General features: G+C 30.4%; 1 protein-coding gene across 2 annotated transcripts; it reads right to left on the bottom strand.

The window, feature by feature from the left end:
- Positions 1-4,970: 4,970 nt before the first annotated feature.
- LOC108463551 (uncharacterized) lies at positions 4,971-9,161 on the bottom strand. Of its 2 annotated transcripts, none has more exons than XM_017763476.2 (8): positions 8,871-9,161; positions 8,661-8,734; positions 7,873-7,954; positions 6,012-6,062; positions 5,759-5,859; positions 5,522-5,675; positions 5,325-5,438; positions 4,971-5,249 (listed from the first exon to the last, which is right to left on the bottom strand). In XM_017763476.2, the coding sequence occupies exons 1-8, from the start codon at positions 9,081-9,083 to the stop codon at positions 5,133-5,135; spliced, it is 906 nt and encodes a 301-aa protein (XP_017618965.1). In that variant the 5' UTR covers positions 9,084-9,161; the 3' UTR covers positions 4,971-5,132. The 2 variants fall into 2 exon arrangements, with proteins under 2 accessions (XP_017618965.1, XP_052880650.1); XM_053024690.1 differs by having other exon boundaries at positions 4,971-5,221.
- Between the last annotated feature and the right edge of the window lie 12,545 nt (positions 9,162-21,706).

The raw sequence follows: 21,706 nt of genomic DNA, 5'->3' as shown, positions 1-21,706 counted from the left end.
TAAGGTTTTTTTAACTTGTAAGCTAATTATAAAAGGTTGATTGAAATTAAAATTCTAAAACAAAAATAAAAATAAAAATAAAAATAATAATAATAAGTAGATACAAATTTTAAAATAGATGAAGTGAGAGAAAATGAGGGAAAAATGTTTTAAACCCTTCATTTCTTTTGTATTATTTGTATAGAAACATCTAATATCCATTTAAAAATAGAAAAAAAATATACAAAGTTATTAGTTATCTATTTTACCTCTTTTATTTTTGACATGATTTTTCCAGTTTAAAAAATTCACAATAATAATTTAAATGAGTTAGAAAAAAAATCTTGTGACATATTTTGTATCTTTCTTTATTAAAAACAATAGCATCTTGATTTTATACTATCAATTCTAAATATTCTTTTGCAACATAGAAATTGATTTAAAAATTATTAAGTTGGGTATGAGAAACATTCACGAAAAATTACAAATTCATATTAAAAAATGTAAACTGTCCAAAGCAATCAATGCAATGAGGAGAAATAAACAAAACCAATATATATTAAGAATAAAATAAATACTATAATTATAATATGCTGAATTTCTTTTTAAAAAATTCAATGAAATTTCAATAAATAATAAGTATTAATTGATATTTTTTTATTTTTGTTTTATGGTTTATATTTAAAATTTGTGGCTATCTTTTAATAATATTATTTTCAAAATTTAAATTTACGTCTCTCCTTTAAAATGTAATATATTTTTGTTCGGAAAGATTGGAGACTTGAGACAGCTAGGGTTCCTTCGATAAGAGCTTGAAGACGCTGCTGGAGAGTTTCTTGATTGAAAAGAGCAACGGAGGGGTGAGATTGGTGGTGTTTTGGCGATACCGATTTTAGGGGGAAAAATTAGGGGTTTGGGCTAAATTTTGGGGATAAAATAGCGCCTATTTTTAGGTGAAATAATTTTTTTTGTTGCATTTTTATAAAAACCGCCCCTATTGTTAACTTTTTGTATGCTTTTTATTAAAACGCCATTAAAAATAATTTCATTTTAAATAAAATGACACCATTTTGCTATGCTAATTTTTTATTTTATCTGTTAAAATTATTAGTTAAATGATTTTATAAAATATTTATTATTATTATTTTTATAAATTAGTTTTATAAATAAAAAACTAAGTACTCTAAAAATAAATATCGCATATTTTAATAAGAAAACAAATAATTAAATGGCTGTAATTAATTATTAAGTTAGAATTATCCAATATAAGCAATCAATCTCTCACATATCAAATTTCTATTAAAAATTAAGACGTTAATCATGATTTTATATTATTCTTTTCCGATCTAATCTCCATTTCATTAGAGATATTTCTTCCTAACTAAAATATGACTATTTTGCTAGATGTTCGATGTGGAATGATTTTAGTTTTTGTATTTCATTTTATTTGTTATAATTTGGTCCTATCCATATCAATCATTACTTTTATTTATTTATTTATCAATTTTTTAATTCTAATATTTAAATATATCAAATGGTTTAGATTAAATATTTTAAATATAAAAGTATTAATTGATTGTATAAAATTCAATCATTTAACAAATCTTAAGTAAACTTTAAATCCAAAACCATTTAATATATATAAAGCCTAATCCTTAAGTATACCTAACACTTAACCCTTAACCCCTAAGCCTTAAACCCTAACCCTTAAACCATAAACCATAATCTCTAAACCCATAATCCATAAACCTTAAAATAATAACTCATACACTTTAAACTCTAAATCATATACCCTAAATCATAAACCCTAAACTATAATGATAATTAATTCAATATTTTAAAATTAATACAATCTCTTTTATAATTATATAAGAAAATATTTATCATATAAATTAAAAAACACTAATTAATCTAAACCTTAAACTCCTAATCTCTAAACCCTAAACTATAAATCCTAAAACATAAACCTGAACCCCTAACCCTTAACCCCCTAACACTTAAACCTTAAACCACAACCCTTAAACCATAATCCCTAAACCCATAATCCATAAACCTTAAAATAATAACTCATAAATATTAAACCCTTAACCATATATCGTAAACTCTAAACTATAATGATAATTAATTCAATATTTTAAAATTAATACTATCTCTTTTACAATTATATAAGAAAATATTTAACATATAAATTAAAAACAATTAGTCATATACCAAAAATCTTTAAAATTATTTTAAATAATAGTTTTTAATTTTTAATTTTTGTATGCGTTTTCAAAAATGCCGCTAAAGATCGAACATTAGCGGCGTTTTTAAAAAAGCACCGCTAATACTTGATCTTTAGCGGCGTTTTTAAAAAGCACCGCTAAAGCCACTAAAGGCTCGATGACTGTTAAATTTTTTGCGGCGTTTTTTGTAAAGCGCCGCTAAAGATCGAGCATTAGCGGCGTTTTTTGAAAAGCGCCGCTAAAGATGAACCTATAGTGGCGTTTTTTAATAAGCGCTGCTAATGCTCGATCTTTAGCGGCGTTTTTTAGAAGCACCGCTAATGCTAGTTCTTTAGCGGCGTTTTTCATTCAAACGCCGCTAAAAACGCCGCTAAAAACCTGTTTTGGTGTAGTGACTTGTAATGGTAAAAAGAACATTGGATTGTTTTCTTCTCTGTTGATATTTTAGCACTGGATTGTATTCTCTTCTATTGATGTTGGTAACTAATATATACAAATCTATATTTCCAAACCGAACATTAAAAAGTTATGAAGAAATGGAATCAAAATAATAATTATAATCATTTAATAAAAAATAAAATGTATTTAAAATAATAATTGTCACATTCCAAAAATCAGGTTAGAAGAAATTGAGTTAGTGAAACCAAGGGGTGGTTACATCTTAATTTTGAGTTAGATTGTAAAAATTTTGAAAAGTGCAGTTATCTGATTTAGTGGTTAAGAGTTGTGCTAGTGTGTGAGAGGTTTTAAATTCGAATACTTTTCCTTGAATTTTTGCTATTTTTGTCTAGACCCTATCTTTGAACATCTGATTTATAAATTATTTTCGCTCAATTATTGACAAGAATGAGCCAGTTGGTTTAATAGTAAAACTTTAGCTTACATAGAGGTTTTTTGTCTGAAACCTTGTGTGTGCAAAATGATTTTTTTTTTTTTGAACTCTAAGGGAAACATATGAGTGGTAAGTTAATTGGATTTAGTGGGATGTGGGTAGTTTTGACATTATCCCAAAATATCTCTCACTCCCTCTTTTCTTCATCTTTTCTTCTTTCTTTTGTTTCTTCCCTTCCTCCCCTTCTTTCCCGTTGAGTTTCTTTCATTTTTTTTTCTTTTTCAGTTAATTTTGTTTTGCTGTCACTATGTCATTGTGAGACTACCTTTTTGACTATCCATTTTCAGTCATAATCCAAGATTAGAGTAACTAACGTTGTGTTATTTTCGGATATTAAGTTTTAATTCATTCTTGAGCAAGATTGATTGTTAATGCTTAATTCCAGTTCTACATTGTGTTAAGTGTTTTCATGGCTTTTTATTAGGCAAAAGGGGTGAGAATCGAAACCTTCCAACGGCGTAGTCACTATTTTCGATGTTGTTTCTGTAAAGTAAGTGCTTGTATATGATTTTAGGGACTGTTTCTTTTAGAAAATGGGGTAAATTTGGGTTAATTTATATTTGTTAATTGATTCAATTTGGTACCGTATGTAGGATTTGGAGTGCGTCATTGTGTGGTATCAAAACTATTATCAAGTATGTGATTCTAGCCTGAAACGTCATTTAAAACTCAGAAAATATGGGAAACAGAGGTTGTTTTTGAGATTGTTGTTTGTCACACGACCATGTGACAGGCCGTATGCATTACACGTGCATATGGTCAGCTGTGTGGAGCACATGGGCGTGTGCAATTACACGGGCAATTCGGGTAGGCCGTGTAGGGCACATGGGCATATGTGATCACATAGTCAGACCAGGTAGGCCATATGGACCCATTTTTTGAAAATTTTCACCTAGGTATTCCGTGGGTTTGTTTGGCTTAAATGTAGCTTCAAATATGACATCTATTGATATGTGTTTGTATGTGATAAAGGTAAGGTATGTGAAAAAAATGTGCGATTTGTGTTCTGATAACTCCGAAACTATGATTACGTAAGAAAAGTATCCATGACATCTGTTTATGGAATATATGTTTTAGTTTATTTATGCATGTGCATTGGGGTGGGTTTGATATGTGATGGAGGAAGTGTATTCTAGCAGTATTACTGCAACTTTGACGGTTAAACTGCAATATCTGTCTACCAGCTTAGCTGCACCTTTATGAGTAACATACCACCACAACTCGGTGTGATTGGTTGGACGGAGTTGGTGTATAGCAGATGGGGATAAGATCTGTGACTGTATATGTATTTGAATCTGAATATGCATCTGATTCTGAATATGAGAATATGTTTGAACCTGTATCTAAAAACATATCTATTTATTTATGTGTATTTGATTTGTGGCTTGAGTTGTGTTACACACTGAGCTTGTAAGCTCACTCTTTGTTTGATTTCCTCTCAGATAACAAACAAGTTTAAGACCGGACATTGTGCGGGAGCTTGGATTGTTTTCTCGGGTTATTAAATATGATGGTTTGAATTATCATTAATTAAGTTTTTTTTTGAACTTTTGATTTTTGGACTAAGTTTTCAGATTTAAATTTTGGTTTTGGTTTCGATATTTGGCTTAAGTATTCTACATGTTTTCTGTTAAGTTAAAGGAAGTTTTTTTTTTAAATTAAACGAAATATGGATTTTTCGTTGAAAATTTGAAATAACTTTTATGTAAGATAATAACGGAAGTTTCAGAATATGCACAATCAGTAAATACACGATTTCTAAGCTTGATTTTAAATTAATTTTTCAAACAAGTTGATATAACTTCTTTAAATTCAACCATAATGTTTAGGCCGAGATTAGGTTGTTACAATAATAATTTAATATAAAGGGTAAATTCGTTTTAAATAATAATATAAATAGACAGAATAGATAATGACTCTTTTTAACATACAAAGTACAAGGTGGGAACGGAATAATTAAATTTATTATATTATTAATAAAGGGGGATTATATTGTAATAATGAGACAGCGGTTCCCATAGGCATAGAAATAAAGATCATTTTAATGGAATTTTTGAACCTTGGAAAGAGAATACACGAAGTGCATTATTGTAACTTATATCTGCCAATTCTTCTTTACTCAAATCTAGTAAAGATGCAACATATATAAGTACCTGCATCATTCAATTACTTGATCATTCCTTACTGAATTCTATCGATTTAAAATAGAAAAGAGGAAGAAGACATACACTATGAACATTTGCAGGCTGATTAAGGGTAGCATTTCCAGGAACAAAGAAAATAGGGTTTGTCGGAAGGGCATCAGGTGCATCCGTCTCCAATAATATTCGATCCAAAGGTACCTGTCAATTGTCCGTTTTCATTACACTAATCATTTGTTTTGTTTGGGATGTAAATGAATGAAATTGATGAACATATAAATTACCGCCTTCACAATCTTTCTGGCCTTGTCTTCTTTTAATGGCATCAAATGTCCAGAGAATGAAAAGTAGGAGCCAAGCTTTGTAAGTTGAGGTACTACCTCTGGAGATCCCTGGAAGGAATGGAGTATTACACCTGCTGGAAATGGTCCTATTTCCCTTCCATTTCAAATTAGTTAAACAAATAAGAATCAAACCATTAAAATTTAACAAAATAAATCAATCATAGAAAGGATACATACTTCATTATTTGAAGAAGCTCGGGAAAAGCATCAAGACAATGCACACTTGCTGGTCTTTTCAAACCCTTTGCAAGCTGAAGCTGCTTCTTAAACACTTCCACCTTCCAATAATATAAGAAATAATCTTTAAATTTTGTTTATTCAATTTATTATTATTATTTAAAAAAATACATATAATTTTATCTTTAATGGAGTCTGATTAGTGCATCAAATATCAATATATGGCAAAAGAATTAGTTGGGAAAATAATCACCTGTTCCCCGAAATCAACCCCTTTTGCCAGTGGGCTTTTGTCTAAACCAATCTGAAAATACATGGGAACAAAATGGTCGGGATGATTTAATCAATAATCTACTACTTCAACACTTCAATTAATAAGGATGAGACCCAATTAAATTAAATTGGGTTGAGATTTTGGTCACTATTTTTTTTCAATATATTAATCATCGGCGAAAATTCACTCATAAAATTATAAAAAAAAGTTATAAGTGTGCGAATATCAAAGAAAATCCACCTATGATATACACATAAAAAAATATAGTGATTCACACATTATAATTACACATGATAATACTCAAACTTGAGTCCACTTTAACTTATAATCCAATGCGTCATTCGCCTTTAATTTATAGTATTTTTTGAATGTGCCTTTAATTTATAGTTTTATGCTTGTTGAAGGGTGGGTTTCTTTAGGGTGCGCTCTTTACAAAGAATTTCTCGTGAGTTCCCGTTAAGATTTAACGGAAAACGAAAAATGAAAGGTTAATTACTAATATATCAAAGCATTTTTCAACATTTATAATATTTTATCAAAATATTTAAGGATTTATCAAAATTTCTAAGGCTATATTAAAATATATAAGGATTTTATAAAATTTCTTCTCCATCAATTCAACATTTTGGCATACCAAAATTTCTAAAGAATTACAAAAGTAAAATAAAATTCTAAGGTTATACCAAAATTTCTAAGGTTATATAAAAATATTTAAGGATTTACCAATGCTTCTAAGGATTTCCTTTGTGCCCTAGACTCGATTAACTCAACATTTTAGCATACTAAAATTTCTAAGGATTTAGCAAAAATTATAAGGTTATACCAAAATATCTAAGTATTTACCAAAATTTCTAAGATTATACCAAAATTTTCAAGAGTTTTTACCGAGATTTTTAAAGATTTACTTAGTTGACTCGATCAACTCAATATTTTGACATACCAATATTTCTAAGGATTTATAAAATTTTCTAAAATTATACCACAATATCCATAAATTTACCAAAATTCAATATTTCTAAAGATTTACCAAAATATCTAAAGATTTACCTGTATTTCTAAGTGTTTATCAATATTTTTAAGCCTTTATTAAAATTTCTAAGGATTTAACAATATTTCTAAAGGTTCACCAATGTTTAAGATTTTCCTAATGTCCCAAACTTGATCAAGGCAACATTTTGGCCTACCAAAAAAGTCTAAGGATTTACCAAAATTTCTAAATAACCCTAAAAATGTTGATAAATCCATAGATATTTTAATATAATTTTAGAAATTTTGGTAAATCTTTAAATATTTTGGTATAACTTTAAGAATTCTTATAAATTTTGATAAATTTCTAGAATTGTTGGTAAACCATTAGAAATTTTGGTATGCCAAAATGTTGAGTTGATCAGTTTACGACCCTAAAAAAATCTTTACAAATTTTGGTAAACCCTTAGTAATTTTGTAAATATTAAGATATTTTGATAAATTCTTAGATAAATCCTTAAATATTTTGATAAAACCTTATAAATTTTGATAAAATTTTAAAATTATTAGTAAAATACAATTTCCTTTTTCTTTAAATATTAACTAAAACTTATGGAGCAGACCCTACAACTCGAGGGATTATTATGTGCATGTCTACACATATTTCCTTGGCAACCAGCTTGGTAAAAAAAAAAAAAAAAAGAAGACAAAAAGGCATATAGCATGGTTTTAAGAAAATGAAAGAAACGGATTCATTATAATGAATTTAACATTTAATTTAATGTTAGATAAATATTATTTGATTTAATGCGTTATAAATATCATTTTTACTAATGATTTATTTCAACCCATCTATTTAATCCGTTTTTAATACCTCGCCAACAGCAGCTGAAGGGTTTGCTTCAATTAACTCTTTCAGAGTGTCGAACCAAGAGCGACTCTTTCCTTCAACGTACCTGTAAAGGACCCAAAGAATAAAAAATAAATTCGAAATCAAACATCAATTATATATATGTATATATATTTTAAAACCCACAAATTTAGAATATTTAAATATCATATACAATAAATAATAAAATGTATATTTAATAATAACACATGGAATATATATGTTATTAAAATGAAAAAATTAGATTAAATTATTTATAATGGTATTGTCATTAATCTAGAGTCATGATCGAGTTAACTTGGGGCACCATATCAATTAAATACATTATTAAAATGAAAAAATTAAAGGTTTTAATAATGAAATTGGAGTGGGTTCAAATCCTACTATATGTGAAAAGACTAAAATACTTTCAAATAATAATAAGTTTAATTATAGAAGGACATTTCGAAATTTTCTAACTGAGTTGAAACCGGTTGAGGGTGATACCGACTCAGTCAGGAGCTTAAATAATAGTACAAATATATATATATATATATATAACTGATAAAGGTAATAATGTGGGCATAAAAAAATTAAAATGTATAAAAATATAGAAAAAAAAGCTTTAGTTGAATGATAAATTAAACATTTATTTGTAATTGACTTAGGTTCAAATACCACCATATGCATATATTTAATTTTTAAATGAGAAAAACTAAAATACTCTTAAATAATAATACTTATTTTAATTACGAAAGTGTATTATCGTAATTTTTAATGATAATATAGATTACCATGGATGTAGCCCAAAGTTTGGAATCACAGAATCATACTCATCACTCATTTCTTTCACCAGATGCCAATCTTTCTAAAAGAAAGAAAAGAAAAAGTGGTCAAAACTAAACTCCAAAGATCAAAATTTTGGAATTTGAATCAAGATTTGGTTTATATGGAAGTAGAAACATATCGTAATCGTATTTAAGAAAAATAGTTAAGTTGCATACCTCAGTTATGCCATCGACAGCAATGTAAACAACACCTGCGGCATTAGCAATATGAATGAGTAGGGAAGCCTTGTCAACAACTCTTTGATCCTGTAGGTGACAGTGTGCATCAAACAATTTCATGGCCATGGATCTGATCTTTGTTTCACTTGAAACAATACACAAAACTGCAAGAGAAATGTAAAAGAGTTTTATGTTTATCGCTTCTTTCATTTTTTTTTATATGTTGCAAATACAAATAGATGTAAAACCAGGTGGAGATCCACTAATCACAACCCTATGTATTATCCGTATGGAACTTGTCTTGATTTGTGAGTTTATATAAACAAATTAATTATATTTTTATATAATCATATTTATTCCTACGTAGTTTATCCTTTTAGTGGATATCTTGGAAACCCAAAAAAAAAAATAAAAATCATGAAAACTATGTTGCGGATATTTTAGGCATAATTTCTTTTTTTTTTCCTCTAACTTTATAAAATTCAAAATTCATTTTGTTCCTCCTTTAAATTTTTACCTTTTTAACCCTTAAACATATATTTTTATTAAATTACCTCAAAATCGATAGAAAAGTTAATGTTTATTAATTTTCTTGACACGACTTACATGTAGATTGTTACGTGGATGACATGTCGGTATTTAATTAATATTTAAATGCAAAAATATTCAAATATATATATTTTATAATTTTATACTTCTGAATAATCTTAATGATTTTTAATTTTTAAAAATAAATTTTATAGTTTTTTTAATTTTAAAATTTTAAAAATTAATTAAATGTTGATGTGTCATTCATATGTATACAACATCAGCAAAATTAAAAATGTTAATATTTTTATCTATTTTAGGATGATTTGAAAAAAAATTTAAAAGTTAAAAAGACGAAAAATTAAATAAAGTATTAAAATAATTTTAATATATCCATGTATTAATGTAATTTTATATAATTTTGTTGTAAATTTATAAATCAGTATTCATTAGGACTTAAATCATGTTAATGGAGGTAATAAAAAAAATAACATGAAAAGTCAACAACGTATAATCCAAGTAATTCACAAATGTCCAGGTTGTGTTGATATATGAATATATGTAAACAGGTTTTCTTATTACAATGGCAAGTTTAAATTAGATTATCCAAATGCAAAACTTCAAAGAAAAGATTTGTTTAATCTTTTATTTATTATTTTTAATGAATAAATTGGTTTTTATACGAGGAAACAACCGACTATATTATTCAATTAAAATGATGTCAACTATTGTTTGTATGTTATTTAATGTTTATATTCAATTTATTAGTGGGTAATGCATCAACATCTTTATATTTAATTCAAGAGTAGTGAATTGAGTTATGAATTATTGATGGTAAGGTTTAGTTTTCAATGTTGCATTTGACAAGTGTTTTTTTTAAGTATTTAAAAGAAAGGTAAATTATTAAAATAGTCATTTTTGTTTCTTTCGAGTAACATTTTAGTTATTTATATTTGAAATATTACGTTTTAGTCACTTACATTAACGTGTTGTAACATTTCAATCACTGAGCCGTTAATTGCAGTTAACGATGTAACGGTAAACTGACATGACACGTTACTTCATCATTTCAAACAAAAATTTTATGTTATATTATTCAATTAGCCCATATTTTTTTCGTTTTTGAGCAATTTAATTTAATTTTTTTTCCATTTCACCGTTCACAACAATTAACGCTCAATGACTAAAATATTACAACACGATAACGTAAGTGACTAAAACGTAACATTTCAAACATAAGTGATTAAAATGTAACTTGAGACAAACAAAAGTGACTATTTTAGTAGTTTACCCTTAAAAATATTTTTAAAAAGTGTGATAGAAAAAGTACCGTGAAAAAGTAAGATTTGTTAAATTTTAGTTTTTTTATTGTGGATAAAATTGTAAGGTTAAAATATCTTTTTGGAAAATAATAGAAAGTAAATAAGTTAAGGAATATGATATTTAAATAATTTCATATATTGATATGTGAAACATTAAAATAATTTAATATAATGATAAATAGAATATAAATTAATCTAATTTTTATATACCTTTTAAACAGTTAACATAAAGAATGGCATTTTGATAAATTTCACTTCCTAACTCAAAAAAAAAAAAAAAAGCCTCCCACCTTTTGTGTTTAGGAGGAAAAACTCTTTCCCATCACAGTTTTGACCCAAAAATTCAAGCATTCTTCATTACGTCTACAGTGGAAAAACACTTTTGGAACCTCCAAATACAATTAAGAAATTGACCTACGTTTTGAGTTCAATTTTTGGAGACTTTCCCTTTCTTTTTATAAAAAAAAGTGAGTTTATTTTTTTATTATAAAAATAAAGCATAGTTTCATCAATTCGAATCAACATTATTTATATGTCACGGCCTACGCACAAAGTTCCATAACTAAAGCCCGCACTACAGACCCAAATTGTTCTTATGGGTGATTTGAGCTTACTTTGACCTATCAGGATCACCTAATTCTTGAAACATTCTATCTACTTGAAGCCTGGTGATCCAATGAACATTCTAGTAACTTGTATTTTACCAAGGGTAATTTTGTATTCTAAGTATAAATGTTTAAATTTCTTAGGACTTTATCTTATAGATAGGTTTCAATATAAGCCATTGATATGATCCAATCTATACCTTTCATGTAATGGGGGCTCAACTATAAATTGAGGTTTTTCCCAACCTCATTTGTATCATTCACCATTTGATTTATTAAATAAATAGAGAGCATTTACTCTAAGCTATATTAAGTTTTTCTTACTTTCTACTTGTTTCGTTTAGTAAGTTTCTAGCTTTAGTGTCTTAAAGATATCAACTTTTAAGGTTCAAACTAACTTAGGCAATTTGTAGTGAATTCCCTACCTAAGGCCGCATGGTTCGCTCGATTGAAGTCCAAGCCCGTGCTACTTAATATCAGATCAAGGTTCATTTAAAGTGCTAAATTGAGATGATAACTTAAGCATAGTATCATAATACCCTACCAAAGATTCATGAGAGGTATAAGAAAGTAAAAAATTTGAAGGATATGTTGTCAATGATGGGTGACAAAGTTTCCAAACTTGAGGAATCCATAGGGGTGCCAAGAAAAGCTTCAAGATGGTTGAAAGTCGCATCAAAGAGTTGGAATATATGAGAGATGAGCTTAAGAAGGAGACAATTGTGGACACGTTGACTAGAGGAATGATGCTCTTGAAGCCGTAGTAGAAGCTTTGAAGAAATAGATAGATGAGCTCAAGGGGGAGCTTGTTTTGTACAAACCAGTTGTGGGTAATGGTATCATAACACTCCTAACCAATATCCATTGTCGGAACAGAGTTATGGAGCATTACCGAACTTTATATATTAATTACGAACATTTCATAATCTTTAATACATATATCATAACTCATTCATACAACACTCTTATGGTCCTTTATATGGACCCTCGAAGCCTAAAATAGGTGTTAGAAGTAAATCGGGACTCAACCGGAGACTTCAAGAATTTTTCACAGAATGTCATAAATTTCACTAGAAACAGGGGACACATGCCCATATGACCAGAATGTGTGGTTCACATGGCCAGGAGACACGCCCATGCCTTAGGCCGTGTGGGCTTTCAATGTAAGACACACAGCCGTGTCCCAGCCTGTGTCCTTACCTCTGTAACTCTCTAACTTGTGTCACACGGCTAATCACACCTCCGTGTGCTAGGCCATGTGCAAAGTGCAGGGGTCACACGGCCAAGCCACACACACGTGTGCTAGGCCGTGTGCAAAAACCTGGGAATTCTGTTTTAAAATTTCAAAGTGTAGGGGACACATGGCTAGACCACATGCCTATATGCCAGACCGTGTGTCACACACGGCTGAGACACACGCAGGTGTCTCTGCTTGTGTGAATGAAAATAGGTCATTTTAAGGCCACTTTTCTCACCCTTTTAAACATCAACCTGCATACAACAGTCTCATATACCAATATATCCCAACCATGTAACTAATGCAAGCCAAAAAATTTTATTTAACATGACATAACATCTCAAACATTTCTATTATTTATACTTACCTATTTAACTCATTCCATAGATTTATCAAATTCTATTTCTAACTACTTAATGCAAACATTTAAGATTCACAACCATATTTAAATCTATTTCATTGTCAAACCAACTCTATACATGTCATATAAACCAAAATTTACATTGCAAAAACTACCAGATTAATCTGGATAGTGTGGTTTGATGTGTTGATCCGATCCTCCGACCTCACGCTAATCTACAAAGAACATTAAACAACACAAGTAAGCTTAATGAAGCTTAGTAACTTCATAGGCTTTAAATATAAATCTTACCGAACATACTAAATAATTCATTTAAATTAAGCATTTCACAACATTTCTTGCCAACCACAACTTCAATTGATGAATTCACATAATTGAGCTCAATATTAATAACTATTAAACTTCTTTCACATTAATCCATGTAATACTTACCAATCCTTGTCAAATTAGATAACGTCTTATAGATTTGAGTGTAGCATTTTCTTGATTCCATAGTCCAATTATGGTCTTACACAATTGCCATGGCCCTAACATGGTCTTACACTCGTAATGCCATAACCCAGTTATGGTTTTATCATCAGGATGCCATAGCCCAACTATGGTCTTTCCACTAAAATGCCATAGCCCAGCTATGATATTACATTCAAACATTGCCATGGTCCAACCATGGTTTTATCCATCAATTCATCTTGTGTCACGGAATGGTCATACTCAATCCTGCGTTTCACTTAATTTGAACTTTCAATTCAATTTTCATATATTTACAATAATCATAATTCAATAACAAAATTATGAAATAATACATTATATCATTCCTAAATTAACAATTAATCATGAAATTTCAACCATATGAACTTACCTGGGGTAGTTTGTAGAAGTTGTAGAAATTCAGGAACTATTTTGTTAATTTTCCTTTTTCACGTTTGTCTTCGGGTTCTGGATCTATAATATAAAATTATTCATTCATCAGCATCAAATTTCATTCTAATTCATTTCAAAATTTGTGCCCTTAAATATTTAAAATTACACATTTACCCCAACTTTTATAATTTTTACAATTTAGTCCCTTATCAATTTTCCCACCAATTGAGTTAATTTTTCTCAATTAAAAATTTGTTCCATTATTCTAAGCTATTTTAAAGTCTTTGATTCATATAAATCTAACAGCAAAACCTAATTCTTTTATTCTTCACAATTTAGTCCTAATAATCTATTTCTATTGAAATTACTTAATAAAATCATCATATAATAAAATTAAAGCTTCAAATCCATATTAATTCATCATAAACTTCCAAAAATCATCCATGGTAACTTTCAAAATCACTCATGAAATCAAAAACTAATGAAATAGATAATTGGACCTAATTGTAAAAGTCTTAAAACATAAAAATTTCAAAGAAAAAGCAAGAATTGAACTCACTTGAACTAAGAATATGCAAAATCAGCTTTTAAGGATCGTCTATGGTGTTTTTCGCTGAAGAAATATGAAGAATTTGCTAGAAACTCTTTTAATTGTTTATTTATTTGTTTATTTTGTAAAATTCACAAATTTCCCGTTTCATACCTGGCCACCAATACATCTGTTTCAAATCACAATACATCTTCGTGCTACCCGGATGAATGGAATATATACTACTGTGAGCTTCAGAAAGAATATCATTTTTCAAATCTGAATTATTCGGGAAACAAAGTCTTTTACGATAACTTAATATACCATTATCATCAATGCTATACTCTGAACTCAATTTGTCCCGAACCATTTTTCTTTTCAACACCAATTTTAGGTCATCATATTGCAACTCTCGAATTTGTTGAAGGAACAAAGGTTTCATTCTCAATTCTGCTATTACTGAACCATCTTTATTAAGAGATAAATGAACGTTCATCACCTAAAGTGCAAACAAGATGATTTTTGACTAAGTGCATCTGCAACCACACTAGCTTTCCCCGGGTGGTAGTCAATAATCAGATCATAATCTTTCAATAACTCTAACGACCATCTCTATCTTAAATTCAGTTCTTTCTCGGTCATCAAATACTTCAAACTCTTATGATCTGTATACACATAACATTTCTCAACGTATAAGTAGTGTCTCCAAATTTTCAATGCAAAAACGATTACAGCCAATTCGAGATCATGTGTAGGATAATTCCTCTCGTGCGGTTTTAATTACTGAGAAGCATAGGCCATTACTTTTCCGGACTGCATTAAGACACAACCCAATCCATTTAGAGATGCAACAACATATGGCACACCCGATTCTGGCTGAGTCAAAATCAGAGCTTCTGTTAACATTTTCTTCAACTATTCAAAGCTCTGTTGACATTCATCAGACCAAACAAATTCAACATCTTCTTCTATAGTAGTCGAGTCATTGGAAAAGCGATAATAAAAAAATTCTTGAAAAAACGGTGGTAATATTCTGTTAAACCTAGAAAACTTCTCACTTCTGTTATATTCTTCTGAATTTTCCAATTCACCACTGCAGATACCTTGCTTGGGTCCACTCGAATCCCTTCATCTGACACAATATGCCCAAAAATCTAACCTCGTGAAGCCAGAATTCACATTTACTGAACTTTGCATACAATTGTTTCTCCCTCAAAGTTTGTAACACAATTCTCAAGTGTTGTGTATGTCTGGATTCCGCCTTGGAATAGATCAGTATATCATCAATAAAAACAACTACAAATATATCCAAATATTATTGAAAAATCCGATTCATTAAATCCATAAAAACAGTAGAAGCATTGGTCAAAGCAAAAGGCATTACCAAAAACTCATAATGACCATATCAAGTTCTGAAAGCAATCTTCGACACATCACACTCTTTAACTTTCAATTGATAATACCTGGATCAGAGGTCTATCTTCAAAAATACTGCAACACCTTTCAATTGGTCAAATAAATCATCAATATGAGGTAAAGGATATTTATTCTTAATTGTGACCTTGTTCAGCTGTCTGTAATCTATACACAATCTCAAAGAACCATCTTTCTTTTTCACAAATAAGATAGGTGCACCTCAAAGAGACATACTCATTCTGATGAACCCTGTGTCTAGTAATTCTTATAACTGTGTCTTTAATTCTTTTAACTCGACTGGTGCCATTCTATACGGTGTTACTGATATCAGAGTTGTTCCCGGAATCACATCAATCACAAACTCAACTTTACGATTTGGTGGTAAACTCGACAATTCCTCAGGAAACACATTAATAAACTCATTAACAACTGGTAACTATTCTAACTTCAATTCTGAACCCCAAGTATCAAGAATGTAGGCTAAAAATGCCTCATTACCTTTCTACGTTAATCTCTGAGCTGAAAAAGCTGAAATAATTCTAACAATTTCTTTCAAATTTGTAGATTTAATAGTAATCATCTCTCCTATATGACATTTCAAATCAATTTGTTTTTCTCTACAATTTACTATAGCATTATGCTTCGTTAGCTAGTCCATACCTAAAATAACATCAAATTCCCAAAAAGGTAGTAACATCAAATCAACAAGGAATTCACAGCTGATGGGTGTCGAAACCACCAAATATAATTCCTACAAAATAACTCTAATTAGTAGTAAGAGTGGTAGTAGGGTCGAGTCCACAAAGATTGGATGCTATAATCTACTTCCGTGTATAGCTTATGGTCAGATTGTTTGTCGTGTCAAGTGTCATGGTAATAGTCGTGCCCACGACTCCAATCGTACCTGCAAAGATTAGAAATAAAAGTAAGTCGGGGATTTTTGAAATGTTTAGAAACTAGATAACTGAATCAGCATAAATAATTAAATAAATTAGAAAATAAATTCAGAATTTTGCGACAGATAAAATAAGCCTTAACCTTAGCCTTAGACTTGGTAAATTTTGTATCAAGAATCGATCCTTGAAAATTAATATTCTCCTCCAAACGATAAGCTGGTTATAGCAGTTAAGAACGTCCTAACCACCAATTCCTCCTCTCGTAGCTAGTTCCTGTATGACCTACAAACCAACCCTTACCGATTATCTAACCGAGATACACGTGTTCCCGATTCAAGATTCCAGCAGCCTTGCATTCTGAAGAATCCAACTCGAATTAATGGCCTCAACTGCTTAGGTAGTTTAAATCTGCTCACCTCTTCCTCTATTTGTTCTCAGAGATCCGAATACAGCACAGCCGACTTGTTTCTCCAACTATTAGCTAACATGATTCCAACCCAATGTGCACTTTTTGACTTGTAATCGAGTCACCTTTAAGGGATGAGTTGTTAATCCCAAACTTAGGAAAATAATGAATACCGATTGGACGGATTTTAGCATGAATTCGTATCTCACAATTTCTGACTGGAAAGAACACCAGCCTAAAGCTAAGATAAAATTTAGTGAAGCATGAATTTATTTATGCTTGAAAGTTATGGAAGATGATGGGATTTGTATGAAAGGTGATGGAAATTGGAAAGGAAAAGCACTTGGAATGCAATTAGCCCAATTTTAGAAAAGAAACAAAACCAAATGAAAAATGGCAGAATGCTTCACGCTAATTTGAAAGAGAAAAAAATGAGAGTACTTCAATTCCAAATAGAAGTAGGAATACAAAATAAGGGATAATTTTCTAAGAACATAAAGCCCCTATTTATATACATGGGGTTTACTAAATTTAGCCTAAACTAATTTTATATAAAATCAAAAATAAAATAAAAATAAAAATAAATAAAATAAAATAATATTTTTCTATTTTTGGCTTTTACAAAGTCAAAATATTTGATGTGTCCTTGGCTTCCTCCACCTTTTTAATTTGGCCCTATTTCAATGATTGTCTTTCAAATTGGCCCTTTTTAGCTTGTTTTTGACTAATTGCATCCCTAGCAAGATTAAATCATAAAAGCACTTAATTAGCAGGGTTCAGTTTAAAAATAAACCAAATTAAACACAAAAAATATTCAAATTAACATGTTTATCGACAGCCTTTTATTTTCAGTGGATAGTTACGACACACCAAATTAACTATTACACTTTGACCTAATGGATTAGTGACTTGAACATCATAATCAGTAGGTTCAACAGGCAATTTTTTTTTCTGATGCTAATGCAGTGCAAGCATAAGAATGTGTAGACCCAAGGTCAATCAATGCATGCACAGTAACATAAAAAAGATAGAATGTACCAGCAATTATGTTTGGAGCTATTGCTTCCTCTCTAGCTCAGATAGCATATGTACATATAGGTGCTCTAGCCTCTGACCGGGTAGCCGAATCTCTCATACCCGAACGAGCAGTCCCAGTAGCACCACTTTGGCCTGAACGTTTACTTCTTTAAGAAGTGGCTAATTGCTTTTCTTTTTGTTCTCCTTCCTCTTTAAGCAATTGATGATAGTCTCGAATAAAATGATCAGTGGCCCCGCACTTGTAACAAGCTCATGCCTTACCTCTACATTCACCGAAGTGATTTTTCCCATAATATTTGCATTTAGGCCTGGGAGCATTATGCACACTGCCTAGACTAGCTGCAGATTTAATAGTTATCCCCAAATCTTGTTGAGTCACATTATTCTTATTTGATTATTTCGGTATTGAGGTAGGTCGACTGGTATCATTTCTAAACTTTTTAGCCAAGAATGCTGAAAATGGTTTGGAAGAGCTTCTCTTGTAGGATTCTTTATTCCTTCTTTCCCGTTGCATTTTTCTATTATACACCTTTTCCATTTTCTGAGCATGATCTGACAGAACAACAAATTCCTAAATTTTCATGCCCGCAATCATCATTCTAATTTCACCATTTAACCCTTCCTCAAATCGAATACACATTTCTTCCTCGGTTGAAACAACTTCCCGAGCATATCTGCTAATGTATGTTAATTCCCTTTCGTACTCGGCTACTGATTAATTACCCTGTCGCAAGTCAAGAAATTCCCTCTTCTTTTTATCCAAATATTTCTTGCCAACATATTTCTTCTTAAATTCACTCAGGAAAAATTCCCAAGTGATTTTCTCTTTTGGCGCTATAGCCACTATAGTCATCCACCAATTATATGCTTCCTCTTTCAGTAAAGAAACAACATATCTCAAATAATCATCTGGGGAACAAGCCATTTTTTCAAAAACTCTTACTGTATTCTGAAGCCAATATTTAGCTTTGACTAGATCATTATCAGACATACCCCGGAATTCTTCAGCCCTAAAATTTCTAATTTTTTCTATAGGACTACGTTTACTGGATTCAATTATTGAAGAAGGTAGAGGTACAGTCGGAGGCACTGTAGATGGTACAATAGGGGGAGGAGGTTACTGAGCTTGATTTCTTTCTTGCATAAACTCATTAAACCATTGGTTTATAAACCCATAAAACATATTTTTAAGTTCTTGTTCTTGCATTGGAAATATTGAGACACTACTACTTGTCCTGTGCTTAGATGCTTGTACTCTACTATTAGCTTCATCACGTTCTGCATGTTCATATCTATCTGATATCTTTACAATCTATAAGAAAAAAAGGATTAGATCGGATCATACACATTACACTATCACATATTTATATGGCATGTATTTCTAGACATTTTACACATTACATTCGTTCTAAGAATCAACTAAACCAAAACTCTGATACCAATAAATGTAATACCCCTAACCTATATCTGTTGCCGGAGCAGAGTTATGAAGTATTACTGGACTTTACAGATTAATTACGAACATTTCATAATCTTTAATACATATATCATAACTCATTCATATAACACTCATATGGTCTCTTATATGGGCCATCGAAGCCCAAAATAGGCGTTAGAAGTAAATCGGGACTCGAATGGAGACTTCAAGAATTTTTTGAAAAATATCAAAAAAAATTAAAAAACAGGGGACGCACGCCCGTGTGACCAGACCATGTGACTCACACGGCTAGGAGACACGCTTATGTCTTAGGTTGTGTGGGCATTCGATGTGAGACACACAGCTGTGTTCCAGCCTGTGTCCTTACCCGTGTAACTCTCTGACTTGTGTTACATGACCAACCACACACCCGTGTGCTAGGACATGTGCAAAGTCCAGAGGCCACACGGCCAAGCCACACACTTGTGTGCAAGGCCGTGTACAAAAACCTGGACATTCTATTTTAAAACTTCAAACTGCAAAGGGACACGGCTAGACCACATGCCCATATGCCAGACTATGTGTCACACACAGCTGAGACACACGTCCGTGTCTCTACTCGTGTGGACGAAAATAGGCCATTTTAAGGCCACTTTTCTCACCCTTTTTAACATCAACCTGCACACAACAATCTCATATACCAATATATCCCAACCATGTAACCAATGTAAGACAACATTTTTTCAACATGACATAGCATCTCAAACATTTTCATTACTTATACTTACCTATTTAACTCATTCCATAGATTTATCAAATTCTATTTCTAACTACTTACATACGAACATTTAAGATTCACAACCATATTTCAATCTATTTCATTGTCAAACCAACTATATACATACCATATAAACCAAAATTTACATTGCAAAAACTACTGGATTAATTTGGATAGTGTTGTTTAATGTGTTGATCCGATCCTCCGACCTCACGCTAATCTACAAAAAACATTAAACAACATAAGTAAGCTTAATGAAGCTTAGTAACTTCATAGGCTTTAAATATAAATCTTACCGAACATACTAAATAATTCATTTAGATTAAGCATTTCACAATATTTCCTGCCAACCACAACTTCGATTGATGAATTCACATAATTGAGCTCAATATCAATAACTATTTAATTTCTTTCACATTAATCCATGTAGGACTTACCAATCATTGTCAAATTAGAGAACGTCTTACAGATTTGAGTACATCGTTTTCTTGATGCCATAGTCCAATTATGGTCTTACAGAATTGCCATGGTACTGACATGGTCTTACACTCGTAATGCTATAACCCAGTTATGGTCTTATCATCAGGATGCTATAACCTAGCTATGGTCTTACACGTATACCTATACTACCATGGTTCAATCATGGTCTTATGTTCAAGGTACCATAACCCAGTTATGGTCTTTTCATTAAAATACCATAGCTCAGCTATGGTCTTAAATTCAAACATTGCTATGGTCCAACCATTGTCTTATCGTCAATTCATCTTGTGTCACGAGACGATCGTACTCAATTTACGTTCCATTTAATTTGAACTTTCAATTCATTTTTCATATATTTAAAATAATCATAATTCAATAACAAAAATATGAAATAATACATTATATCATTCCTAAATTAACAATTAATCATGAAAGTTCAATCGTATGAACTTACCTAGGGTAGTTTGTAGAAGTTGTAGAAATTTAGGAACTATTCTGTTAATTTCCCTTTTTCCTGTTTATCTTCGGGCTCTTGATCATCATCATCAAATTCAAGTCTAGTTCAATTCACAATTTATGCCCTTAAATATTTGAAATTACACATTTACCTTAACTTTTATAATTTTTACAATTTAGTCCCTTATCAATTTTCCCACCAATTGAGTTAAATTTTCTAAATTAACAATTTATTCCATTATTCTAAGCTATTTTACAGTCAGTGATTCATATAAATCTAACAACAAACCCTAATTCTTTTATTCTTCACAATTTAGTCCTAACAATCAATTTCTATTGAAATTACTTGATTAAATCATCATATAATAAAATTAAAGCTTCAAATCCATATTAATTCATCATAAACTTCCAGAAATAATCAATGGTAACTTTCAAAATCACTCATGAAATCAAAAACTAATGAAATTGACAATTGGACCTAATTGTAAAAGTCTTAAAACATA

This window comes from Gossypium arboreum, chromosome 13 (assembly GCF_025698485.1).
Source record: "Gossypium arboreum isolate Shixiya-1 chromosome 13, ASM2569848v2, whole genome shotgun sequence".
Lineage (NCBI taxonomy): Eukaryota > Viridiplantae > Streptophyta > Magnoliopsida > Malvales > Malvaceae > Gossypium > Gossypium arboreum.
The sequence above is the reverse complement of the archived record's forward strand: the minus strand, read 5'-3'. Positions and strand labels throughout refer to the sequence as shown.

Bases quoted from the DNA above. Each gene is read 5' to 3' on its own strand.
- LOC108463551 (XM_017763476.2), bottom strand. From the start codon at position 9,083: ATGAAAGAAGCGATAAACATAAAACTCTTTTACATTTCTCTTGCAGTT. The intron at 6,063-7,872 runs GTATTAAAAACG...ATGTATTTTCAG, and splicing joins CTTCAGCTGCTGTTGGCGAG to ATTGGTTTAGACAAAAGCCC. The intron at 5,860-6,011 runs GTGATTATTTTC...TATTATTGGAAG, and splicing joins GGGTTGATTTCGGGGAACAG to GTGGAAGTGTTTAAGAAGCA.